The 22,854-nt window shown below is 37.1% G+C and overlaps 1 protein-coding gene across 1 annotated transcript in view; it reads left to right on the top strand.

Moving 5' to 3' along the window:
• The first annotated feature begins 382 nt into the window (after window positions 1–382).
• KCNH8 (potassium voltage-gated channel subfamily H member 8) overlaps window positions 383–22,854 on the top strand; it is a 174,966-nt gene continuing 152,494 nt past the window's right edge. The window contains exon 1 of the mRNA XM_053979069.1: window positions 383–458. Coding sequence (XP_053835044.1) covers window positions 383–458 — 76 coding nt within the window. The remainder of the gene's footprint in view (window positions 459–22,854) is intronic.

Consider the following 22,854-nt stretch of genomic DNA (forward strand, 5'->3'; position numbering starts at 1 on the left):
GCTCGGCTACAGGTGGATAAAGGTGGCTCTTCCCCAGCTCCCTGCTCTCCTCCCGCCCGTCCTTCCTCACGGCTGCTCTCCACAGGCGCCCCCTTCCCCCTTGCCTTTGGAGGGGTGCGGGGAGGGGGAGCTGGCGCTGCCGGCCGGGGGCGCGGCTCCGCACCTGTGCGCGGCTCCCCGGGGCGGGAGCGCTGTGCGGGGCCCGGCTGACGAGCGGGGGGCTCCCAGCGCCGGAGGCGGCGCGGCGGCATCCCCATCCTCCTTCTCCTCCCTATCCCTCCGCCTCCTCCCTCCCTCCTTCCCCCGGGCGCCCTCTGCACTTTCTTCTCGAGCCACCCTCGTAGACAAACTTTGATGGGGAACCTCGCACCGCGCTGGAAAAATGCCGGTTATGAAGGGATTACTGGCACCCCAGAACACCTTCCTCGACACCATCGCCACCCGGTTTGACGGCACACGTGAGTCGGGCTGGGGCTCCGGACTGACGGAGAAGGGGATGCACGGGGGGCACTGCGCGTACGGTGGCAGCTTCCTATTCCCTGCGCCCCCCGGGGATTTCCCTGCTACCAGAAGCCGGCAATGAGGAAGTCGAGGCGAGGGAGCTCCCAACCTCTCCCGCTCTCCTGCCTGGCTTCTCCATAGCTTTGCAGGCGAGGACGGCGCCAGGTCCCCTCCGTCTTCGATCCACTTCGCGGGGGCTCCGAGGGGGCAGAAGCCCGGCTCCCTGCAGGAAAGTTGCATGCTGGACTGGGGCTTCCCCCGCGCCCTGGGCAGCCGAGAGACCGCCAGGGAAAGGCACCCTCAGAGCCTGGGCAGGGCTTTGGTAGGAGGTTTGGGGAATTTATTTTTGTTAAGTACCCCCAGCCTTGAGGGGGTTCGAAATATCCCCAAAAGCTGAATTTCTGTAAATCGGGCTCAGCAGTGACAGCAGCTGTTGCAGGGCGTTGGCGGAGGCAGGCAGCCGGGAAGGGACCAAGGACCCCCGGGCAGTGGCTCTGGCAGCGCTGGCTGCCCGGCTGCAGGACCACGGACAGGTCCCGGCCTGGGCGGGTCCCGGCCCGGGCTCCGCTCCGCTCCCCGCCGCGCACGGCTCCTCCCGCTCGGCCCCGCCGGGCAGCTCCCCCGGCCCCGCGCTGCCTTCCCGGCACGGCTGGCGTGCTCCCCCTCCGGCCGTGCGGGAGGACCCGCCTGTTTCTTGACTTTTGTTTCTTTTTCAACGGGGCTCGCGCATAATTAAAGGAGCAGGGAGATAGCGGATTTGGGCCAAAATGGACTGCCTTCCCTTTAATTCCAAGATATCTAGACATCGATAGTGGAGAATAAACTCAGATTTGAGTTGCTGTTAGCTGTTTCTTGACTGAAAACATTGCTATCTAATTGTTTTGGTATCTTCTTGTTTATTGGCATTCTCTCTATGGTTCAATTACTGTGTGATTAAGACAGCTGAACTGTGATTACTGAATCAGCAAGTTGTAAAACGTCAAGAAAACGATGCAGTCACAGAGATCAATTGCAGAGAAGCACAGAACTGCATTATAACTGCTCTGCTAGTCTGAGGATAATTATGATCCAGGGTTGTGTGTAACTGATACTTCACTATAAAGCAATCTCTCATAAGACTACTTAGATGTACCTTTAAATTCCTTTGACTACAGAACTCAAAGTCCTTTCCCCCCATCCTCCAACCTTTTATTTCTACAAAGTGTATGAGTATTATTTACTGTGTATTGAAGCATGTGGCTCTTATTAGAGTTTTGTTGCTGATACTGCCATTTCCCAGAAAAGCAATTATTCCCTTCTTTGTGCTGAGGACCCTCCCCTTTCACAATGGTTTCCTTTCAAAGGATGTAGCACACAGTCTGTGAGCTGTACACACAAACACATCACATATTCTATACTGTTCTTCAAAGATTCAATTTAGCAAGCAATATTAGTGATGACATCCAGGTGTCTCATTAAATAAAACACCAGAAAAATGTCTAATTCCCATCTTCTCAGTGACACCAACAGGCGAGTGTGGTAGAAAGCTTATTTCTTAGCTGGATTCTACACCCATATTGAACAACCTTTTTAAGCCAATGATATTACTGACTTTCATGAAGTGAAGGACTGACCTTTTCTTAAACAAAAAACAGACCCCAGTGTCTTACATTGAAATTTAATGCTAGCAACTCATCTACTTTTTCCTGGGATATAATTGAAAAAGAATGTAATTAGGTGTTTAAGTTCACCAGAAAGTACAGCACATTATCTATTTATTAGAGTCATTGAAATATTTCTTTTTAGTTAGCTTTCCAGAATCTGGCTTAAATATTAAACAGGTGTATTCTAGAAGTTGTCATTGTACAATTATTGGCATGTGAAATATTCCAGGATGTTCACACAGGAAGATGCTTTATATACTATGTGGTTTTATACCTAAAAAAAAACATTGCAGGAAGATACCATTCTATGGAAAACTGCTGGCATGTCTCTTAAAATACAGAATAACGTAACATCTCCTTTAGAGTGTTAAAGTGGTGAATCAACTTCATGTCATCTGAAACAAAGTTTCAGAAATAGAAAGTAGTTCAGAAACAGCTCATCTGCTTTGTTGCTTTGGAAATGCTAAATTTAAATATAAAATTAATACTTCTTTAACTGGCCAAAAGCATGATTTTTCAAAATGTGTGTACATATCTGACCCTCAAGTAGAAAAGTTAAAACCAATTTATTTTTTATTTAAATTCCCTGTGTGGCTGGTATTCCTGAGCTTGCTCAGGTGGATAAATCTAGAAGTAGTAGGCATGGCTAATCCTTGCAGGAATAAGTCCCATGCTTTACTAGTTTTACAGGTGATACAGCCTGTAGAAAGAGTAGGATTGATCCATGGCACTGAACCTGAGGTTATGTTTCACTAACTTTGACTTCCCACATGATGATATTTAAATGTTAAAACACGGTCTCATATCCAATGTCCTTTTTTTTCTTCTTTTTCTTTCCTGTTGTTTTAATACAGTCTGTAGTTAACAGACCTCTTTTCAGTTTAAGCCTCTGGGAAGGATATATTATGTTGTCATCAGTGATAGACTAATCCACCAATGCATCTTTAATCCAGAAGAGGGATAATTCTAATTCCGGGCAAAAGTGCAAGAAGGGATTCCAGATAATATTAGAAAATATGCTTTGCTTTGCACGGAATTGTCAAAATTTCATTGACAGAACTTTTTAAACTATACTATTGCAGTTATTTACGTCTAATTAGCAGTTATAAATTACACTATGAAATACTACATTTCTCAAAAAACATATAAAACAAGTTCTTGGCAGGTGCTTCAGCTGCTCAAAATTCTCCCAGTAGTTTTTTTTTTTTTTTTTTTGCAGTATGTTACACATAAGTATTCTTTACATATAAAACCAATAACATGTGCTAAAGAAAGCAATTAGATTAATTTGGGGGTTACTATTGTATATAATCTGTGCAGGAGATTGCAGAAGTCTCCTGAAAATTTTCCACTACCTGTGTTGCACATGTGGAAGAGGAGCATTAAGGGTTTGCTTCTCTGGATTTCCAAGGCAGAGCTCTTGGCTCTGCCTATGTGCTTTTATACCGATACCTTTTTCCAACTCAAAAATATCTTTTGTGTTCCTGACATCTTAATTTAAGTTAATGGTTTCTCACAATGTTTCCTCTCCATGCAAAATGTAAACACCAAGTCATCCAAAGACTTTTTGTCCCCTCTGCTAACAATGTGTTTATTGTATACATGGAAAACAAACAGAAGCATTTTCAAGTGAGTGGTGTGTGGTTTAAGGGTTTTGCTTGGTTTAGTTTTGTTTTTCTTTTTATATTTTCGAGACAAAATAGCATTTTCAAGTGTAAAAATATTTCAAATATAAACCTATAATTAACTCCACCACCAAATATTATGAAACTGAATGTCTGAAGTGAGTTATTTCACTTCAAGCTTGTGAATGGAAAATTTGCATATTGTTGCTTCTTAACCCTATTTGGATTAGGCAAAGCATTCAGAAATGGTTGCATGGTAGGAAATTATGTTCTATTGTTTTCATATATATGTATATACACACGTACATAAATAATCTGCATGAACTATTTATTTATTTAAATAGATTAAATACACACTAAGGTGGTGGTTTCTGAAAATTTGTGAGACTTTCTCAGGGAGTAAAGTTAACAAAGATTCAGCAAATAGCCTTATTAATTTGTATTTAAAAAAGAACAACAATTTTGTGTATGGTTATACTATGAAATGACAGCTGAAGTTCTATAATTATCTCCTGTCTGTCATATGTGATCAGATTCCAAATTAAGCATGTACTTCTACATTCAAATATATTTTCCAATTAAAATCGTGCTCAAGTACTATCAAAAGGATCTTTGCACCTAAGCAGCAATTTTCATAACTGTTTGGTGTTTTTTTCCTTCCTGATAAAATGGAATCAGTTTTCTGATTGTTTTAGTTACCCTTGAGGTGTGATTGAAAAGTACCTGATGAGAACATACAGATTTAAGCATACCAAATGTGATGTCAGCATACTTCTGCTGGCACTGTGGGTAGAACCAGGTTGTCTCTTTTGCATCATTGTCAGTTGGTACAGACTGAAAGCCTTTGTATGCAGTGATCTTTCCAGATTGCAGGGTCAGATTCCTCCCCCACTCTTTCCCAGCTACCCTCAGCACTTGCTTTTCTGTCTCACAAACAAACTGGTGATGTCTGCTAAGTTGAGCCAATGAACTAACACTTTCTGCAACTTTGTTGTCAAATTCTGTCTCATTCAGGGTGAATCCTATCCTCTCTACCCCAGTCAATGTGCTGCTTAATAGTATCACAGAAACTTCGAAAGCAGAAAAGTGCTTCTTGGCTGCCTGGGGGTTATCCCTCAAACAGGCTCAAGGAATTGCAGTGGTGTCAGATGTAGGGAAGCAACAACTGAGTTTCTGGGGGGAGGAAGCTTTTCATCATACTCCAGGATCAGAATGGTCCACTTGACAAAGACAAAATATGCACCAATTACAGACCGGGAGCAGAGTGACTGGAAAGCTGCCCAGCAGAAAAGTCCTTTGGGGTGCTGGGTGACAGCTGGCTGAACATAAGCCAGTGTGTGCCCAGGTGGCCAAGAAGGCCACTGGCATCCTGGCCTGTATTAGGAATTGTGAGGCCAATAGGACCAGGGCAGTGATCATAGCCTCATACATGGCACTGGTGAGGCTGCACCTTAAATACAGTGTCCAGTTCTGGGGCCCCCAAATGAGGAAGGGCATTGAGGTGCTGGAGTGTGTACAGAGCAGGACAATGAAGCTGGTGAAGATTCGGGAGAGAATGTCCTATGAGGAGCAGCTGAGGCAGCTGGGGTCGTTTAGCCTGGAGAAAAGGAGGCTCAGGGGAGACCTTATCACGTCTACAACTGCCTGAAAGGAGGGTGTAGCCAGGTGGAGATTGGTCTCTTCTTCCAGGCAACCAGTGACAGGATGAGAGGACACAGTCTCAAGCTGTCCTAGGGGAAGCTTAGGTTGGACGTTAGAAAGAAATTCTTCACTGTCCCTGGAGGTGTGTAAGGAAAGACTGGATATGGCCCTTGGTGTAAACATGGTGGTGTTCAGTCATAGGTTGCACTTGATGGTCTCAGAGGTTTTTTCCAACTGAGTTGATTCTGAGATTCTGTAAAATCCTGTGACCAAGGAAGGGTGACTCAAACTATGATAAGCATTAATCAAAGTCAATGAGATTTCAAAGCAGTGACAGTGGAAAATCAGGTGGTCTGTCAAACTGTCCCTCTGAAGGAATAAGAGCAGGGAAGCTGGTCAAGTTCTTTGTTGTAGAGATGGGGTCAGTCGGCCAGAGGGAAATTTCCAAAGATGCTTCTATTGTTGCTCCTATGTTAATGCAGAATTGTTTAGTGCTTTTACTCACATCCTTGAACAAGTAAATAATGGGGTGCTGTGAATTAATCATTTGTCACTGGAAAAATATACAGTCAACACTGGAAAGAATATTGCCTGTTCTCAACTCACAGCCCCAGAAAAGCAGACCTTGCCTCTCTCTACTTTTCTCCGTAAGATGTGACCAGCACTGCACCTTGCTGTAGCTCCATTATTTAAAAAGGCAAATATGGGTTTTAATATAAACGAGGGATTGGATGTTGGAACCTATGTTGTATTGTTGCTCTTTGCTGGAAGTAACCAAATGGCTGGATTAGGCAGATAACTGGAAAATCTTTTCCTCTTCTTTTGGCACAAGTTTTGGGGGTGTAGAACTTCATAATTTAAGGTCATTTCATCTGGTTTTCTTCACTTTCAGCAGTTAGAGTAACTTCTGATTCTAACTTAAGCTGAAATTGGACCTGAAAGATGGAATTGGAAGGGTTTCGAGGCATCTTAAGACTATGTTTTGCTTAATTTTTTGAGTTCTAGTCCTAAGGATTTGATTCAAGCAAACAAAAATGTATTCAGCCATTATTTTTAATGTGCAATCACTTTAAAATAATGAAAAATAGTAATTTCTGTATGTTTTATTCAGAGTCCATGTTATTGCTAGAGAAAATACTGATGTATTCAAATTTTTGGGTGATGTTCTCTTATTTTTTGCTAGACAAAAATAAGACAGGATGATAATTCTGTAGTTCTTCCATTCAGAGGCTATATAAATCAGTAATCACACCAGTCTTAGGTTAGTATTATAAATATAAAGTTGGACTAATAGCACACATCATTACTTGAGAAATAAACTCTGTATTTGTATTCAAGGCAAGCATTTGAGATTTAAGAGTGAAAATATTCATTAAACAAGGGACTTTTTTTTTTCCTGAGTCACAAAAGAATATTATCTTCTGTATTGTTTTTGGGTAGAAACCTGATACACAGTACAGTGATCAAATCAAGTCTGTATATTTGAAGTTACATATATTTGAATGTGCATGTACTTTGTGTGAGTGGAAGAAATTTTTTAGTATTTCTAAACCATGGATGATTATATGGACTCCCACTGGAGAGTTTCTGTAAATGTCCCTTTATTCCTTTCCCCAAATATATATTATGTTTTTCTCTGTCTACGCATTTCAATGAGTAAATAGGTTTATCCTGAAAACAAATTTCTTTTATTGTTATCACTACATTTGTACATTCAACTTCTATTTTATCAATTTTTATTTTATTTGTGCAGGTAGCAATTTTATACGCATTCCCAGCCTTTTTGGATGTAAAGGAAAGATGCTTGGAGTATTTTTCGGGGCAATAAAGAATAGAAATACAACAAAAACACTGACTCAAGCACATGTAGAAGTGTAAGCAAATAGATGTACATGAATATATTAAAATAAATCAGGCAAGATGTGGGTTTACGGAGCATTTGCTGCTCCTAGTACTAGTCTGAGAAAATGAATTTTTAAAGGGAAAACACAGTACATATATTACATATGCTGTAGCCTGGAAAAGGTTAGCAAAGGCAGTTTCTACAGCAGTTTTGCATTATCACAAGCAAGCTCATCTTACCTTGTGTTAAAGTGACTAAAAGAAAAAAGCAGGTAAGGAACAACCTGCTCACAGAGTAATTTTGTTTCTTGCCCACTCAATCTAAAAATAAATAAATAAGAAATAAGGAAAAAAAGAAAGGGTGGCAAGAGAAAGGAGTGGAGGAAGGGGAGGCACAGTGAAATAAAGAAACAAACACAACATTCTCGAATCCCAGAGAGCAGAGAGACTTTCTAAACAGTAAAAAAAAAAAGTCTTCTTTTGGGCTTTATCTTGCCAAGAGTTTCTGGCTCCTTCTGTTTTCTGGGACTGATAGTAGTATTCAAAGACTTTGGAACAGGTGTTGTTCTTAAAATATAAGCGCATTCAATGTTGAACTTGACATTAAATATCGTCTGAGCATCCCTAAAGCTTAATGCTGGCTGTCAATCATTTCAGGGACAGCTGAAGACAATTGTGTTATGGAGAAATATGTTGTCTTCCCTGTTGATCTTTTGAAGAGGAAACAGCTTCCAGTGTGCCAGCACTCAATTCACTTTCTCCTCAGGCCTTATTTCTGATGACTAGGAGTCTATGATTATTTTGCTTTTTTCTCTTTTTTAAACCTATAGAAATACAGAAGGATTCATCTGAGCCGAATAGACCTGAAATTCATTGTTACAGCTTTTTTTTTGGTGGCATTTTCTTTTTGCCTTCCATCTCACTCAATAGCTAGTTATGATATATGACTAGGAATCTTATTCCAAAGGTATGAAAGAGAATTCTGAGCTGGTCCTTTTGTCATTTATTTGACGTTTAGAATGAGAAAATTGTCCTTGGACAAATAACTTGATTTTTTCCCCCTAAATGTCAGATAACTACTGGACAAGTGTTTTTGCAAAAGTTCTGCCTTTTCTCACATTTTAGTTAGGAATTTCTCACAATTTAGTTTAGGAATTTATAGTGATATGAAAAAGAATAGGGAAAAGATATTGTTTTAGAAGGAAATATTTTTTCAGAAAAAATAATCTTTGTGGACGATCAAAAGGACTCTTGGCGAGTAAAAAACCCTCAAAAGTCAATAATAATCACAGTGTATCAGTTACAAGCTGTTCTCTCTACTTTTTTGTGTGTTTTTTAATGGTTGAAATCAAAATACACGGTATTTTAATCTACATATTTCTTTTTACTGTATGAATTATGTTTGTGAGATGATAAGACATTCACTACATTTATTAAACTGGATTGTTTCTTTATTGTATTGAAAGATCTTGAGGTTTGGAATTTGGACTTAACATTTTGTTTTTTTCACTTCTAGAACAGTGGTAAGAAGAATGCACTTAATAAAACCTGTAGTTATGGAATTATATGTTAGTGATTTAAATAATTAAAAGTTCAATGTAGCAAAGAATAGTTAATAAATATTAATGAAAGGTATTGAGCTACACATTTGCCAAGATTAAGGAAAATTAACAGGATCACTGATTTACAGAGGAATATATATATAGCTGTAAGTTGTGTCTGCTTCAGTGCTGTAATAATTGGGTGACAGCATGGGAGGAAAAAGGTGAGAGAATAATGTGGTTATGCACTGTATTTTGGGGGCCTTTCAAGGTCTTACTGTAAATTAGTGTTTGGGATTTTAATGCCATGGTTTTAATGGCCCTCTTTGAAGCTGAACTATGACTAAGTTATCTTAGTCATGCTCAAGAGTTGCTTCTGCACTGGAAACAGAAACCAGGATGCATTAGAAATCCTGACTGTCTTTGCTACCTCTTTGTACATTTACAGGAATATTTACCCAATGCTGCTGGTTTGTTTGGGGTGTTTTTAGTTGACACATATGAGATGTTTAGATTTCACGAGGAGAGTGGCTCTGCCAACAATCCTTGCAGAGCATGCACTTGGGAGGGGTTAGAGCAAGGCATGGTCCATGGGTCTGTTGCCAACAACTTCTTGCCTGGAATTAGGCAGGTGATGCTCTTCCATTGTACTGCACTGAGAACTTTCCCTAAGGAAAGGGGTGGGAGGCTTGGCTGCCCACATCAGTTGTGTGAACTCTCTGCAGTGCAGTATGGGACCACATCCAGGATTCATCCTTTACATGCTTACAGATTAAAGCATACTTCCAGTTTTAATTTTGATAGGGTAGAGGTTTGCATCCAACCATTTTCAATTCCCTGTAAAAGCTTGCCATTTTCCCTTCTGCATCAGTGTTTTTTTTTTTTTTTAATTCATCTGCAATTACAGTTAATTATTAATTAATAAATTTTGGTACCTGTAGACAGTAGCCATACGTGATGTCTGAATTTTAAAAAGCAGTCTCTTATGCTTTAAGAACCTTTAAAAAACCCAGATTATAAGAAACCTTAAACACAAAATTGATTATTTTTTTTAAAGTTTACTTACAGAACAAACTGCAGAGGTGATTGATTTTTAGAGGTAAAGGATAGTCCTGGGTGGTGCACAAGTGATGTTTGGCCAAGAATGGAAAGAGGAGGGAGCAGCTGTGAAGAAGCAGAGATGGATTGACTGATGGGGTTGCTGAGTGAGCAGCAGGTATTGCTCTGGAATGAACCAAATGCTTCCCCACTCTGCTGATCGATCCCTGCAGCAGAGGCAGTGATCAACAAGAGTCAGGATGGACAGGTGGAAATTACTGCAGACATTTAAACACATCAGTCATGATTCTTATATAAATAAGACAGGCAGGTGTTGAACTGTGTTTATACTGCTGTGAGCAGGATCCAGATGGAGATTTGGGATTTTGGTTCCAATTACAACTCAGTGCTAATCATCAAATTAGATAGTGAGAGCAGTAACTCTTGGAGAAATGCAGAGACTTTGCTGCCTGCATCTAGTTGGAGCTATCTGAATTGCAGTTTTTTTCCTCCTGCTTTTGTTCTGATTAAATAAGACAGTTATGTATCAAAAATATGCTTCCTTTTGACACCAACAGTATCTTCAGAAAAGCAATTATCTATCTGGACATTGCAACACTTTGTATTTCAAATAATTTTATAAATAGAGAAACATATAGGCAGGCGATAACCTGTTTTAATTGCAGAAGAAATCATGCTTAAGATAGGATAAAAAGTTCATTTATTAATTTTTCGGCTGATGTGTGTCTCCTGGGAATGATTGCTTGAACTGTCAGGGGAGCTACAGAACCTTCTGTTTATGTCTTTTGTAGTGAATTATGTTAATGTTGCTAATTTCTGCTGGGTTTTTTGTGTGTATGCTTTTTAAACATAAATAATCACAACCTGATATTGTATCAATCTCACCTGGAATATATCAAATTACTGAAGCAATAACTTTATATATATAGATATGATCACTCAAAGAAAAAGGTGGAAATAAAACCAGCCACTTTATGCATCAATAAGTCAGACATGCAGTACAGGTAAATAGTTCAGCTGGCACTCTCACAAGTGATGAGCATGAGGAGTGTCTCTCTCTTCCAGGGAAGCAGCAGACTAAGTTCAGGGAAGTAAAAGTCATAGAAATAAATAAATAATTTGGAATTATAGTAATTATTTTGCAGTTTAGCTTTATTCTTCATTTTAAAGCAAGTTTCCCTCTTATGAGTTTAGTGTAGGCAAGGTCCTCTCACTTCCTCTCACAAGGAAGACAAAGGCCAGAAAGCCCAACAGTAGAAATTGACAGTGACCCACACCATGATGGATGGATCTTAATAAGCTGAGTTTTAGGAGCTGAGTGAAATAATTGCAAGTAAAGCTAAGAGGTTAGAATTAATTGGGAGAATATTATTAGGTTTTTCCCCAGCCTGATATGGATGATATGTCAGTTTATATGAACTGTCATTGAAAATAATGTTTCCAGGTGCTCTATTAAAGGTTATGAGACATCTTCTGCCACCTTTACATATTCTGTTTTATGGTATCATTTTCTGAGAGAAGCAAGAATGAAGAAGGAGGAAGTTTTTTATATTCATAGAATGAAGGCATTGGCTTCTGACCTTTTTGATGCTCAGAAGTCTATAAAATTGATTGTTTGTATTTAATTAAGATATACATAACTATTTATTCAATGAACTGTTTTTCTAAAGTGAAGTTAATGAGAAAGAATCCTTGTTATAGTGTTTCTTAGTTTGATAGTAGCTGTTTTTCTAGCTATTAAATTTTGACATATTGCTGTGCTGAGAACAGTGATTTTATTTCATCTGCTTTAATGCTTAGAGTATTGTAGCAGTTTGCACAGCACTTGAATGTTTGGTGCTCATTTATCATAGCTAATTCATGGCTTCCAGGGAGAATCTGTGAATGGCACAATAAACTAAATGTAATAACAGAATAGTTTGCTCTTGAAAGCAGGTGCTTCCTGATAGGTTTCTCAGGCTTAGCAAGCATAGTTTGTGGCACCAAAACAACACAGTGAGTGTTCTAATAGTTTGGCTGTGCAAAAAAAAGGAATCCTTCCTTTTTGACAGACCAGCGTTTTCTTTGGCACATAATACAATGCCATCTTGGGCCGCATGACGCAGAATATCTCTGGGGGTGGTGATGAAAATTTGGATATGTCTTCCAGCCAGGCTCTGTCCAACTGTAGGGCTTACTGTTGTGCTGCAAGGAAGCACCAATACTTCTCTTGTTCTGGGAACCTCCTTTCCAGATAAGTCCTTGAATAACAAATCAAGTATCAGAGCTGGCATCTACATGAATAATGTGGACCCCTGACAGGAAAGGGTCTAAATTACAGCACTCTCTGATCGTCACAGGCCTGTGTGCTAGGATTATGAGGCAAGAGTCAAGAGCTGTTCTCTGTATTATCAAGGAAGTAAAATAGTCCCCAGAAATAAATCAAATTTTCTACAAAAATTTAAATTCTTTCTGGCAGAACTGCTGCTCCACATTAAGGGATGTGTTTGTACATTTGTTAAATCTTCAATAGTGCCCACATGAATTTATACTTGCACTTAAAATCAAATGCATGGTGTAATTATAGAAAATAAACAAAAGCATATTTATGAAGCAAAAAAATTTCTCTTAAGTTTTTAATATCTGAAACTTTGGATCAATCCTGAAATTTTATCAAGTTTTAAGCTTTAGAAGTAATTTTCAGTAGCCTTTTACATTTTATTACTCAAGAAATGTCATGATGACCAAAATATTTTCAAGATGTCTTGTAGCATCTAGGTATTATATGTTAAAATATAGTGCTGCAGAACATAATAGCTACAGCAGAAGAGAAATGGAGAAGTAAAGAAAGTGAAGGCTGTATCTTATTTTCAGAAGTGCAAATTACTATGAGAGTTACAGATACAAGACTTCCATCACTAAAAACCACCCTTGTACCTTATCCATCTTATTCTTGCCATGAAAGGGACATGTTTCACACCCTTAATCCTTCCAGCATAGTTCCTTTATATGAATGGATTGTTGCAGACGAGAAGCATATTTCCATCCTTACCCTGTGTTTCCAAAATTACTCTTATAAAATGATATCCTAACAAGACCAGACTAGCTGGAAATGTTAAACTTGGCTGAAACTATATTGATAACAAACAGGAAGGAACAAAGCATGGAACTAGATAGTCTAGGCCACAGAAACTAATCTTGCATTAGAAACAGAAAATATCTCGCTTTTTCTAATCTTGTAATGGTCTCGATCACAGATTTTGAAGAAATGAAGAGGATTTTTCACCACACGAGATTTGTAACAACCTACACTATGATGAAACAGCATGTCTATAAAGGGCAATTCTATCTTTACTTGCAATGTATATCTTTCAGAACATTAATACTCAGTCAGCAAGACAAAAACTTTTCATATAAATGTGGTTTTAAATGTCTAGGAAGAAAAAAAATGTTCCTCTAAAAATGTACTCTACTTTCCAAAAAGTTGTTCTAATGACACATCTTTCACATAGCTTTCAAACCAAAATCAGGAAGCAAATTGCATAAATGTTTAAAAAGAAAAAAATGCCTAAAACTAAAAGAGGAACCCAAACAAACTTACATTGGTGAAAATGTGGCAAAAATTAATTTATGTATTTTATCACACTGATATATTTTTATTGCAGAACTTCAGGATTGCAATATTGAGTTCTACCACATTTTGGGAAGCTTCATAAACAGAGTGGCTTTTACTGGTATTAACTGCATTTTCTGAGGGACAGCTGAGTTTATTTTAAGTCTACTTAAAGTAAAAATAGAACTACTTGAATACTCTAAGGTGTCACGGTGTGTTTTCCTGCTTTCTAAATCACCAAGACCAGAACCTTCTGGCACTTGCTGTTTCTTCAGTGTAGTATCTTTCCTGATTCCTTCCATTCCAACTGGATACCAATGACCCAACCTTTCTCCCAAGACAGTTCTTGACCCAGCTCAGATCAGTTGGAAAATTTCTTTTGCCAAGTGAGAGAGAGTTGTCCTTGAAGTGTGGGGGCATTCAGTTGCTCCCTCATTCATCAGGCTAACTGTAAAAGTTCTGTGAGGTTTTATTTCCATAAATAATTCACAGGTTCCAAACTGTTTTATGAGAACAACAGCACAAACCCAAGTTTTTCTCCATAACTGAAATATAAAATCAGTGATGAGAAATGAAAACCTTTAGACCCTAGCCCTGGACTGGTCACCTTTAGTATGCAGTGAACGTGGTACCAATTCAAATGGACATCTAGAAAATTTCTTTGGATAGTCCTTTTCTTTTTGTTTTTAATTAATAATTTTTGTTTCCTATTTTCACAAAGTGCTGAAATTCTAACATTTAATATTTGCTAAAGTATCAGAGAAAAAAAAAATCTCTTCAGCTCTTGCAAATATATGAAATGGGTAAAAAATGATTCTATGTGTCAAAGAATCCTTGTTTACCCTTGCAGTTGAGCTGCTATATGAATATTCTGTAATCCAATACTGTCAAGCTGACGCTGAAATTTTGTGAAATTAGGGCACAAGTAATTTTTCTCCTGGCTGTTTTATAAAGCTTATTGTATCTCTTCTTCCCTGATAAATATTGCTGAAAATAGGTAGGGGATTTAGTGCTGAGAAGAGAGGAGATGGGGAGAAGAATCTGAGCTGTATGGGAAACACAGTCACTTAAGTCCTGTTTGCTTTATTACAAAAAGCAGCAGTACGTTAAAACATCCTTGAGAGATTCAGCAAGCATGGGCAATCTGTAGCAGCTCAAATATCATCCTTTAGAATACTCTGAAACAGACACCTAACTGATTCTGTATTGAAGCTTTCCAGTCTAAGGCTTTTTTGGTTTCAGGAACCTGAAATAAATGTGATGCATTAATTCTGAGTCTATTGCAGTGAGGGAGAAAATAAATCAGTTGAAATGCTCAGAAGATAGTCATATATGCTATTTGTCCTTCTTACTATTTTAGACAGGAGGTTTTTTTAGCACTGAATACCTCCGAAAGGTATGGTGAACATGGCACTATTTTTCTTTGCTGAACTGGTTCAAGTTATTTGCAGAATGGAGTACAGGAAAGTGCTTTTCTTTCTTTTGTCTGCAGAGGGAATCTTGCATTCCTAATCTTTAGTGCTTCTTGGATGCAGTCTAATTAGAGGTCTAAAATAGACTGTATAACTCCCCTTCATAACTGCATAAAACTTATAAGAATCTCGTAATAGCTCCTCTCAAATCTCTCATATCTGGAAATAGTGAAACCAATTATGTTTGAGAGTTGCCTTTTTTTGCTTTTATGGAAGGATCTTGCATAACACCCTGAGAAGCACATCTCTTAAGAGAATTGATGCAGAAAGTGAAAGAGTGGTCAAAAGCAGAGCTACCTAGTTTCTTGTCTTGCATTTTTTTCCATGCAGATGGACTTGAACTAATTTCATCTATACAAATTACTGCCTAAGTGGAATAATTTATTTGCTTGAAACAATTTAGAAATAAATGACACTTAAATGAGTTTTCTAACAACATTCATTTTTACACTGTTTCAGCTAAATCATATATTAGTACACAAATGAAGCAGCTGGAGATAGTTCTGACACTTGAGAAAAGACCCAAGTTTTTGGCCATAAATTTAACCCATATGGGTATGATGAATATTTTTTAGATATATGCAATATCGGTAGCAGTCTTAATAAGCACATAATGTATTTTCTGATAATTAAACCAGTATTTGAGTATATATTTAGTTCTTTAATATCTCTAATATTGCTGAATAGAGTTTTGGTTTTGCCTAAAAATGTACTTGAGGAGTATGAACTTAGCTGGTTTTGCTATTAGAATCAAAGTCTGAACCAGCAAAGTCTGGTTACTGTTTGCTTGGGTTTTTTTAATATACTGAAATAATCACTAATGTAATTGCAAGTGAATCACACATTGCATGATACTCCAAATCTTTCACGCAGTCTTTTGTGGTTTTCCCCATGAAAACAATTTCTCCCTAAAATAACAGCATTATCTGGAATGCAGTCTCTGAACATCATGTACTTACTACGTTTTCTGTTGTTCTATGCAATGGTAAAGATTATATCAGAGCCATTGATTTATAACATTTTATGCCATTAAGTATTTCAAAATAATTTTATCCACTGGTAGAGAAGAGTCATGAGTTATGCATTTATAATACAAAAATCAGCAGAACAGAAATACTTTTAAATATTCCTTCAGAATCAATGATTGTAAAGGCCCAGAGCTTTATCATTAACAATGAAAAATAACTCTCCAGTTGGGTTGCCTTGGCCTGCATTCATATTTCCATGAGTAGAAACTGGGTAATAAGGAACAAGTCCCCCTGACAGATCTCAAAATACAGATACAAAATTATTTTGTACATAATCATTCATGTCTGATGAGTCAACATTTTATATATAACTTGCAGTGCATTATTTTTTATAAGTGACTCCATTCTTGGAAATATAATTTTCAGATAAGTCTAATGAATGAAGTCAATTTTAAACTAGAATTTGAAACTTCTGGAGGACCAAATGTTTTAGTGTCTTTATTAGGAACACACTTACTAAATGGATTGCCAGACATAGGAAGGGGACAGGCAAGTCCAGATGGTGTTTTCACCATCTAAAAAGTGTCCTTTTCTCCACTGATTATAATACAGAAGTAGAGAATATATGCCTGAAATTGGACAAGACAAAAGGGACCACTAGTGGTCTTGTTCCACTGTGTTTAAGTGGCCATAATGGCCATAGTTATGAAGTTCAATAATTAAAGAATATTGATTATTTTAAATAAATTAATTTAAAATATGTTTGTATATATATATATATATATATATATATATATGTATATGTATTACAGCAAGTCCTTATTGCTGCAGTGAAACCAAGTTAGTATTGATATTTGAACTTAAGTCTGCTGGCTAAATTTATCATCAGTAGTAGGTTACATCTGCAGAGCAATGTATTGAAAACCGTGTGCCAAATTAAAACTGGGAATGGTATTTCACAGGGTTGCTCTGATTTTACTCTAGGTCTGAACTTAATTCTGTTTTTAATGAAGCTAAATTGCAAATTAAAACCTGTATAACTCTTGGCTTTCAATGCTGAGGTAAATAGAGTAGATGTAGAAGCATGACCATGAGAAGCTGACTGCTGTAGGTTAAAAGGACACAGGTGAGTCAGGAGCGACTGGGTTGTTTGCTACTTACCTCATGTTTGTTCATAATCCTGTAGGGCCTTTGGGTGATTACTGTGGAACATAGCAGTCCTGTAACAATGCATCACATGGTAATAATCAGGAAAAACCTGTTTCCCAGTAAACGGAAGGAGCTTTACCTTTACCTTTACCACCAAACCATAAGCCTTTTCAAAGTAAGCCCTCTCAAGCTGGAAACACTGGCTGCTGGCCACTGTATGCTGTCCTTCACTGTTCCTCAGGAACTTGCAAGCCCAGACTTCTAAAAGGAAAGAGGGCTGAAAATGTCACTCCACAGATCAGATCATTCACAGATAGAATATTTTCCATGGGAATGTTATTTCCATCTCTCTTGATACTGCTTGCAGCTATGCAAGGTGTTTCATTGCATAATAGGAAAACACACAAGCAGTAGGTTCATAGGAAGTACTTGATTCTGCTTTGTAACATTATTACTTTAACTCAAACATACACCATTGCCTCTTGTTAATGAGTTTACATTAAAAATGAGGTGTGGTCCAAATAGCTCATAAGAGTGGGGCTGGAACTTCAAGGTCCTTTTGAACCCTAATCATTATATGATTCTAAGAATAGGTCTCCTATTTGTCCTTTAATTTAGATAAAACCTGTATATGTGATCCCTGTATGGTATCTGCAGCGTGTTTCACATTTGCTGGATGCATTGCACCAACCACAGTGCCCTGCTAATTCCATACAGTCTGTGAGACAGGTAGAGTGGGCATGAAGACCTGGTTCATTCCTGGTCTGGAATAGCAGAAAGCATCGCTGACACTGTGCGATGATGTCCTGTAGCAACATGCCAGATCCAGTGAGACCACAGTAATATGCACAGTAGACTGCATTTCTGCAGTTTTCTGAAGGTGATGATCATCCACATGTTGCTTTGGTGGTCTGTCCCTCAGTAAAGGCTTTGCCCATTATTTCTGGATGTCCCACAGTCATGCTTTCTTTCTATCTTGCTCCTTCAGAAGTCCATGGGAATGTACTGCACAAAAATATAGGAAATTAAATTATTTCCAAGTAGGAAGACTGAGTGTGGTATGAGGATAAATCTGAGGGGAAATTAAGATATCTGATAGTTCTAGAGTTCAGTAGAAAGGTAAAATTTTGGATGATTTAAGTTATACCTTCATTCTGACTCTTGAGACAGTTACAAGGATGAGTAAATAACAAAATTCCTTAAATAAATTTTCTTCCATCCTTGAAATAAGACTTCATGTACACTTAACTTGCAAGCAAGCTCTGAAGAATATTTAATGCTTTTAAAACATCTTGGAGATGTGCAATGATCTACAAATATTATTTTGTCTTTGATTACTGCTCTGAATGAATACTTTTTTTAAAAAAAGATATCAATTAAACTTAGAAAAGAAAATTATTTTTATTCTGGTCCAACCTAAACATCCTTTGGGGTGAGTGGCCAATTCCGTGGAGGTCTCATCCCTGTTTGGCAAAGCAATAAGGTTGTGCGAAGTTCCAGCTGCTGCTGTGGTGTCGCTCACCAAGCAATACTGCCTCTATAATATTGTTTGTTTAACTCCAGCTTAGGCAAAACTTTGGCTTTCTTAGTTATGATGCCAGTTTTGTTTTGAGAAGATTTATGATATCTGTGCAGTTTCATGTTCTCCAGATATCATTGCAAATTAATTGAAACAGAAACATTAGAAACATGTTGTAGAAAAAGGTTTATTTCCATGTTCTTTTCAAAGTTAATATATAATGTTGCTATTGCTCCTTATCATTTTGTACCTCAAATACTCTGTTTTCTTGTACATTTTTTTCAGTTGGGGTTATCCAATCTTTCTTAATGTGCTGTAATTTTTTTGAAAACATCACAATAAGAAATTAATTATAAAGGATTCTTCTTTTTCTTTTTCTTTTTTTTTTTTTTTCTTCTAGATACCTCATTGTGATTTTAAAGTTACAGTGCTTACATTTTCTTCCTTTCTGTGTGTGAATACTCCACACCCACTTTCTAGGAGTCAGAGTGACACATAGATGGGACAAATCAGAGAACTTAATAGCTGGAAGACCAGAGATTCTATTTGCTAAAGACTGCTGAGTCTTAAGCCAAAAATGCATATATATTACTCTTTCCGAGATTCATTGTAGAGAAATCCGACTATCATGGACCTATTAGAATGCCTGTTCTTGGAATTTCCATTTTCTTCCTTTCCTTGACTTCTGAAAGTCTCTTCTTTTGGTTTGTTTTGGGTTTGTTTTCTGTTTTTTGTTTTTGTTGGTTTTTTTGTTTGTTTGTTTTGTTTTGTTTCATTTTTAAACATCTATTTAACATCTATTTCATACTATTCAGTTTGTTTTTACACTCTTATTATGCCTTTATTGCTTTCCCATAGAGACTGGGTGTACATGGGCAGTGGAGAGCATGATCACAAATGCCCTCCTCTATGGCCTTCACCCTTTCCAGCTGCACAGCTGGCTGTCACTCCAGCTGTTGTTCAGTTATCACATCCACTACTCTTGTTTAGGAAGAACTTAATTGTCTACTGTCTCATAAAGAAGTGTACTCAACCCTGCTGACTCCTGACTTATCATGGGCCAGAGCTTAGTCTTTCTCCTTTTTTGTGCTCTATGAGCTTTTTCAGGCCCACTCTTTAACTGTTTGTGTATAAATCACAGGAGTGGTGGCACTTGATCTTAATACATTCTTTAAGATTTCACCAAAAATAGTCTTTGAAACATATAAAAACAAGGACTTACGTAATCTTAGCAAGAAAAATATTTTCTGAATTGTAAAGTAAATAATTATTTCATGGGAATAAATTCCAGAAGTTCACATTTATTTAAATCTTAACCTTTAAAACCTCAGAGGAAGGAAAAGTATCTACAGGACACTATAACTCAGCAGTAGCTTACTGTTCAGACTGAAATATTTAAAAAACTCCTATGTCTCTGTGCACTCAAAAAATATATATGATGGATGGTGAACCTTAAAGCAGATTTTTATTTTCAAGATGATAGTAGAAAATACATTTTTTTAAAAAAATACATTATAGGTCTTGTATACCATCCATTTTTAATAATAGGTTTTCATATTATGTGCTAGAGTTTGTGCTGTTTCTTGAACAATTTGATACAGACTTTCAGATCAGGATGTGCCATAAATATCAGAGTATAAATAATCTATCATTATACAGACATTTCATAAATAATGTATGGCTGTGACAAGAATGAGCAAGCATAACTTCTAAGGCAACCTTTTGAAACACTGATAAATATATGCAACAAAAATTTGTAAAATTTATTCTCAAATTGTAACAGCTACACAATGATGTAGTAAAGAGATGAAGTGAATGGTTAATACACAGAAAAAAAAGAGTATTTGCAGACACTGTTAGTTGTGAATTCAGATTATAATTTTCTTTTAAGCCATTGCAGTGCTAGGTGAGATTACTACACTATTAGTAAATCAACTAAGGAAAAAAGCTGATATATACCCACTTCAGAAAATCATCATCTTAAGTAATGGTGCTCTGTGCACAAGTCTGTGAAAACTTTTTTGGGTGTATTATCATCAGATGATAAACATATCAAAATGCAAAGGTATAATAAAAAAATTTCTGCTCAACTATTGATTAAAAATGCAGCTTCATTTTTTCCCTACTGTTATTGATTTATCACAGAAAATAATTTTCTTCTTTGTGTGTGTGACCTGAGTACTTCTTTGTAATTAACTACTTTGATTTCTTAAGCATATTTTATATGTAGAATTTCTTGATGAAAACCATTCCTTTCCCTATTATCTCTTCCAGTGATGATATGTTCCATTCAGTTTTGTGAAATTTTGCAGACTGTAGCACTTTCTCCCAGAAAACCCTTTGATAATTTTAATAGTATATCTTCATGTTTGCATTTTTTTTGCTTTGAAAAAATACACAATTTAAAACTAGAGGCAAAAATATGAGGGAAATTTATTATAAACAGAGTTGTAAGTTACGTTTTCCTAAACATCACATATGATTATGTATTAGGGTCTTTCAGCTCCATTAAATGACATGGAGGTAACTGGTTTTAGTAGAGAACAAGAAATGTTTAAATATCTTGCATTATGCATGTCGTTAAGTAGGCATGTGTTACACTTTTATTTAATCAATTGCAGTTACCAGCAAATGATGTCATGTCTAACTTGTATAACATGTCTAACTGGTATAATACTGAGGAAGACTATGATCATGACATACTTTAATGGCATGCACGGCTCCAAATGCTCCAATTGTTTATCACTGCAGGATCATTCCTCTTCCTTTTTCACATGTGATTTAGAAGTGGTAGGTCAGATGTGCTTTTGAAAAGTGAAACAGCGCTAGTCACCTTCTACTTTCCTGTACAGTCAGATTATCCATTTAGATGAATTATAGTGTAAAAAAAGCAATACAAAGATATTCTGTTTATTAATAGTTTTTAAATGCTGAACAGAGTAACAACAACCAGCAAAAAGTGAAATTACCCTTCTAAGTGTTTCTAAAAGTTGCAGGAAAAAGTTACCCAGATGTACATGTGGCTCCTGAATATAAAACAGTATTTCTCTACCAGACAGTGCTATGCGAGCAAAATCAGGGCTGGGGGGAACACTCATCTGGGATTGATTGAACTGAAAAGCACAGTGAAATCCTGCATTTTTAGGGGAAAAAAAAAAGTGGGGCTCTGATTATTTTGTCAGAGAACAAATTCTTTGCTTATGTTCTGTGTCCCAGTGGCTGGTTTTAAATTCTGCTCAGTGATTTGGTCCCTTTGATAAGTGGCCTTGTTATCACACTGACTTCTTTCACAAAATTGTTTTTCTTTTTGTTCTTTATGCTTTATCATCACACAAGGTATCTTCCAGTCTTCTGTCTGTAGGGAGATTAAGAATAGGTTTCTGTATATATATTAGATCCCAAGGGAAAGGGGACATCTTTGGGACGATAAATCACATTCTTTTGTTTAAATTGCTTACCAAAACCCTGATTTAAGAAAGGACTGAAGCAGAAACTTGAGAGGAAATATATGTCCTAATCTAGAGTCTTTATTTTTTTCTTTTCTCTTTGTTTTCTTTAATTTCTCCTTGAGTGGAAAAAGAAGAACATTACATTAAGTGATAGGCTTTTTTCTTCTGATTGTGACTCAAGCTTTTGGTTTACTACATTATGTCCACTCAGCATTTTACATTTGTTTTTTTGAAATGTGGAACTTCAGAATATAGGTAATGCATCCCTTTATTTAATCAAGAAAATGATAGCTATTACTTTTGCGGCCATTAGGTCTCTATTTTTTACCCCACAAAATAGATGGTCCTGAAAAATAGATAAGTGCCTGATTTTTCTTTTTTTAACTTTTCCATATTATTGAACTCAATAACCTTGGGTGTTTCTCAGTTAGTCAGTGTTTGTATTGCTTTGACCACGATCACAATTTGATGCTATTTCTTGTGTATGTATAAGCATATATGTACATTTCTTAACTTCATTTTGTATAAAGGAATTTATATGAAACACTAGAAATGAGCCTATGTAAATAATAGATTTTTAAATTTGGGGAGCCTAATAAAACTAAACAAAAAAGGAATTTTGGGGCTTTTGTGAAAAAGCTTCAGAACTATAGCTATGCTTTCACAATATTTTGAATAATTTTTCCTTTTCAGTCACAGTCTCTGGTATGAAACCAACAACAAAATTCAACCAATAAGTGGTGATATCTCAAACTTATGAAAACATGGTTCAGGGGGCACTTGTTACTTAACTTACATTCTTGTTTGTAGTTTAGTTCCTGTTCGGATTGGTTTCAGTTACAGAACATGTCAG

Source organism: Vidua macroura, chromosome 1 (genome assembly GCF_024509145.1).
Source record: "Vidua macroura isolate BioBank_ID:100142 chromosome 1, ASM2450914v1, whole genome shotgun sequence".
In the NCBI taxonomy this organism is placed as follows: domain Eukaryota; kingdom Metazoa; phylum Chordata; class Aves; order Passeriformes; family Viduidae; genus Vidua; species Vidua macroura.